The following is a 4,584-nucleotide window of genomic DNA, read 5'->3' as shown; positions in this document are numbered from 1 at the left end:
CAAAAGTGTTAAAATATGACTAATATTAGAAAGCTGTCTCAAAATAGTACAATTTCATAAATTTTGTAAAGTTCATAAATTTGAGCGAAAACCCTCTAAAAATAATTGTAGAAACAAAAGAGGAAATTTAGTTACGACTGAAATAATAACGACTCGCTCTTTAACTTTGCACTGTTTTTTCTCACCGTTCCAATCACACTTGGTTTTGTCAAATTTACCTTCTTCAGTGGTTGCGCATTCAGCTGCGGTTGTTTTATTAACCCCGTCTTTATTTTCTCCTGTTTTTTCTGTTGCATCTGACTTGCTTGTGTCGTTTGCATTTTTGTTGTTTTTAGTTGTTTGTGATGCCTTCGAGTTAGCTTCGCCTATCTGCCGTGCAAGGGCTTCAGTGAGTTGTTCGAGAGGTGTGTTTTCTTTAATGTCCAGTTCGGCTCGCTCTTTGTTCTTTGTTATCGGTGGTTTAAGGGTGTTTATGACGTTCCACAGTTTAGCTTTGTAGTCGGCGCCGTTGGCTCCGTAAGCTGCCGTTATTGCAGAGGTTAGCTTGTCTGGGGGGCTTGTGGAATCCTGTTCGTTTGCCGGCTGGTTAAGCAAACTGCGGATCGCCTGCCGCTTGAACAAAGGCGATGCGGATACTGCTGCGTAGCCTTCAAGCTTTCTATTGCAAGCCGTGTTTGCCGTTGCTTGTTTGAGGGCCTTCAGAGCAGCTTCTGCTGCCTGTTTGGTGCCTTGCGTTATATTAACTTGGCCGTGTATTATTACATCGCTGTTCGTGCCTGCCGTACTCCATCGGCTAGTTGGTTTGCTGTTGTCTTCGTGCGTTGCCGACGTTAGTGCGAATTGGATGTATCCTGAGCCTGCTGTTTGCACTGCACTGTTGCAGTTTGTTGAGGCTGAGGATATGCAAGTTACAGTCACTCTGTGATACTCGCTGGGTTCCAGTATTGCATTTTTTTGTCATCTTCGCTGTTGTCAAAGCTGGTCTGGGCATCTTCTGCTTCATGCCAGAACGTGTCTGCGGAATTTATGGTTACAGGTGTGTTTTCGAATGAGCCTGTCTGGAACTGTCCGTTGCCGCCCTTCGCTGTCAGTTTGACTGTCGTTGTTGTGGTCTCCCGCCTTGCTAGCACCGCAAGTTTTGCTGAGGCGTTTGCTAATGTTGGCAGACCTGTTTTCAGAGCCTCTATCTGGGTGGTGACAGCTTCCTGGCATTCTTGAATCACTTTTCCCGCAGCAGCCAGAGTCGGTAGAGCAGTTTGTGCAGTTGCCACGTCGGCTGCTGTCGCCGCTATGAGCAGTCTTGTCAAGTCTCTCTGCATCTTTACAAGGTTGTGGACGCTGGTTTCAAACTTCTGGGCATAGAATTCAGTTGCTTTGGATAGCCGCTTGCTGCATTTACACGGCGTCGTGCAGACAGCGTATGTTGCTTGCGCAGTCGCGGTCCCTGTCATTAAAGCTAAGACAAAAAGGCCTAGCGAACAGAGCCTTGATGCGTTCCGCATTTTTTTTGGCAATTATAGTGTCAGGAAAAGGCTGTTTTTTTAGAAAATAGTTGCAGCTGCTGTTTTTTTTCTAATTTTGGCTTCTTCCAGTAGCTGCGTTGGCGTTTCGGCTGCGTCGAAATTAGAAGGAAATTTTTGTTTTAAATTCACTGCCTTTGGCTTACAATTTCGTTATAATCATGGTGACTAGTTTTTTATGTTAGGTGATGTGATAGTACAGCCTTTCTCAAAAAGTCTCTATCCCTTGTATTTGCTCTGTTTCTGCCTTTGCCATAAAAATTCAATATATATTTATATATATATTTATTTATTTACAATACTCCAACTCATCACTGCCTCTTACCTTTTAAAATCTTTTTACCATCTTCTCTATGCTATACCTAAATAAAAAAAACTCACAAAAGTATACTAATTTGCCACTCATCGACTTAGTGCTTAAAATATTAATCCACCATCAAATTAAAAACTATAGTAGCTACCAATTCTGCCCTCGAATTAAACTATTTCTCTACGAAATGCGGCTTTTTATCGAGTCTATATAGTGTTTTCCAGCGTCGGATATTATGCTCATTTACAATTATCTCCCCTACTCGCACAGTTGATTCGGCTTCATATCCTATGTTGTCTGTTCTTTTCTTTGTATATCGACATTCTAAGCATTATGGAGTCGTTTCTTCTCCTATTTTTACTAGATACTCCCTCTTTTCACACTATTTCCCTGCGAGGGTTGTTTGTAATTATTGCTTTATTTTGGAATTTGAAGGTACGGGAAGGTGCGATGGTGCTCTAATCATCAAGAAAAATGGTTTCTTCCTCGTTATGTTTGCCTGATAGCTTAAATGCAGTTGAGGTATTGTAAGTTACGTCGGTTCTAATCTGTTGAACATGCATTTTCAGACACTTGCATGCTTCACTCTAGAAAAATAAAAATGCTTACTTTTCTCTAATAACTTTTCCAATTTTGTTGAATGTATCATCCACTGAATCTTACTGTTTTTACTCTTGCTTGCAAAAAAATGAAGGATTTTTTGACGTTTTTTCTGATTTTATGCATCCTTTTTCTTTTTGTTACTTTTTAAAAATTTGACGTTGTTTTTTGGCATTTCTGCAAAGAGTAGTGCGATCATCAGTTCCTTGAGCTTCCACCGCTTCCTGTCTGTCATTACTTCCCGCTATAATTATCATTTTACACGATTTGTACGGCCTTCACCAGTTTAATTTTCTATCTGACGTCGTTGTACAGCCATTATAGGGCTTTGGGTGTAAACAATGCATTTTTCAAAGAGTTCTAAATAAAATATAGGCACCAGTGGCCTCCGAGGACTGCCGTGTCTTTCCAGGAATAATCATGTTCGCCCCGCTAAAGCTCAGTGCTCTCTCTCTGAATATATATAACTGACACTTTCACTAATAAAAGTATTGAATCAAAGCTTTAAACGATGCAGTTGGTTACATGTTCAGCTTGTGAAAATAACCATTTTACCATAAAACCCCGTGTAATTAATGAAAAATTTACAGACCCAATTTTCCCCTGAAGCATTTACACAATGATTACATACCGTAGAATTTTATATCTGCTTCAAAAAAGCTAAATTTATGGTGGTTGCGAGCTTCTATTGCAGCCCAAAACGTGCTCTGTGAATGAACCTTCAATGAAAAAGAACGGCAACACTTTACCTGTGAACGTGACCGTAAGTGTTTCATAGCGTTAGCCTCCTGCAATGTCTTGTGTTTTCGTCTCTTGAATCGCAATTAGTGTCCTAAATTTACTCTTTTTCATTGCATGTTCTCTATAAATACCATCATTTTCACGTAAATATGTATTCTTATGTAAACTAGTCGTGCGATTAACGGTGTTAGGGCTTGGATCTAGCAGCAATAGAGAAGTGCTCGGGCGTATTTTGCTGCATCATGTAGTTCATACAAAGCTCCTCGATCGTTTCATATATCTTTTATTTAAGCATTTTCGTGATTTTGTTCTTCATTTCCCCTCGACCGTAATCCATCAGTTGTCCTTTTAAAAATTTTTCATCCAGATAATTTTTATTGCTTCTCCCAAATATTAAAATTATTACATTATTTGTCGTGAGAATAAATTGCAGAAAAACCTCGTACTTACTAATTCCATTCCTTTTCCTGCTATTTTTTGTCTTTGTTAGAGTTAGGCATCAGTGTTGGCCTTCAGATTGAAAACCACAATCACCACAATCATATCAAAAGTGGAATCCATCCATTTGTGTGAGATACCCTGAATCAATCTCTCCGCTTTCTCTGCAAGCTGATGTATTATCTTTCCTCTTCATTTTCTGTCCACGCTACTTCATGTAACGTAGCGAGAACATTTGTCCTACACCTCGCAATCCGTAGCCCCTTTATCAGCTCTTCCATCATCTTCATGTATATGATGATTCCTTATGGCACTGCTCTGTATGAAACTTCGCATCTCCAATCTTCTTTTCTCCCTTTTTTCTGCATTTACCTTAACATAATGTTACTCATCCCCTTCCGTTTCTTCTCACTCACTTACTCTTATTTTCTCTCTTTCGTAACACTCTTTTTTTAAATGCTACTGTTTTTTCGACTTTTTGGTGTTGAACACCACTATTATTATAATATTAGTATACACGCTCTCCTACTATTATATAATATTCGTATATTCACACTCACAACACTTTTCTATTATTATCATTATTATTATTATTATTATTATTGATATTATAACTCTAACTGATATATATGTAATAAACAAAATATACCAAATTAGGAAATATTAGGATATCATTATATTTTTATACTATATCACCATAATACTTTGCACCTATAGAAAACAATCATACACATTTTACTGACCATTTTATATTTTTTTTTAAAATCAAAACTTCATTGGTTTTTAAATTTTCATCAGAATGTGTTAAAATATATGGTTTTAAAATTTTTTCATAAAATTCATTAAATTCATTAAATTGAGAAAAAATTCTTATAATCATTAGAATTCTAGAAGGATACTAAACTCACAAAAGCAGCTCCAATACTCAGAACCAATTTCTTATTGATGAGAAAACTACCATTTCGACACTTTTCT

The 4,584-nt window shown here is 37.8% G+C and overlaps 1 pseudogene across 1 annotated transcript; it reads right to left on the bottom strand.

Moving 5' to 3' along the window:
- Positions 1-249: 249 nt before the first annotated feature.
- On the bottom strand, positions 250-1,469 carry TEOVI_000283300:pseudogene (annotated as a pseudogene). The gene is given in 2 exon segments: positions 250-954; positions 957-1,469. Coding segments are annotated over 2 exon segments (1,218 nt in total).
- Between the last annotated feature and the right edge of the window lie 3,115 nt (positions 1,470-4,584).

Source organism: Trypanosoma equiperdum, assembly GCF_001457755.1.
Source record: "Trypanosoma equiperdum strain OVI genome assembly, contig: ctg_621, whole genome shotgun sequence".
Classification (NCBI taxonomy): domain Eukaryota; phylum Euglenozoa; class Kinetoplastea; order Trypanosomatida; family Trypanosomatidae; genus Trypanosoma; species Trypanosoma equiperdum.
Note: the sequence above shows the minus strand (reverse complement) of the source record. Positions and strands in the feature narration are given on the sequence as shown.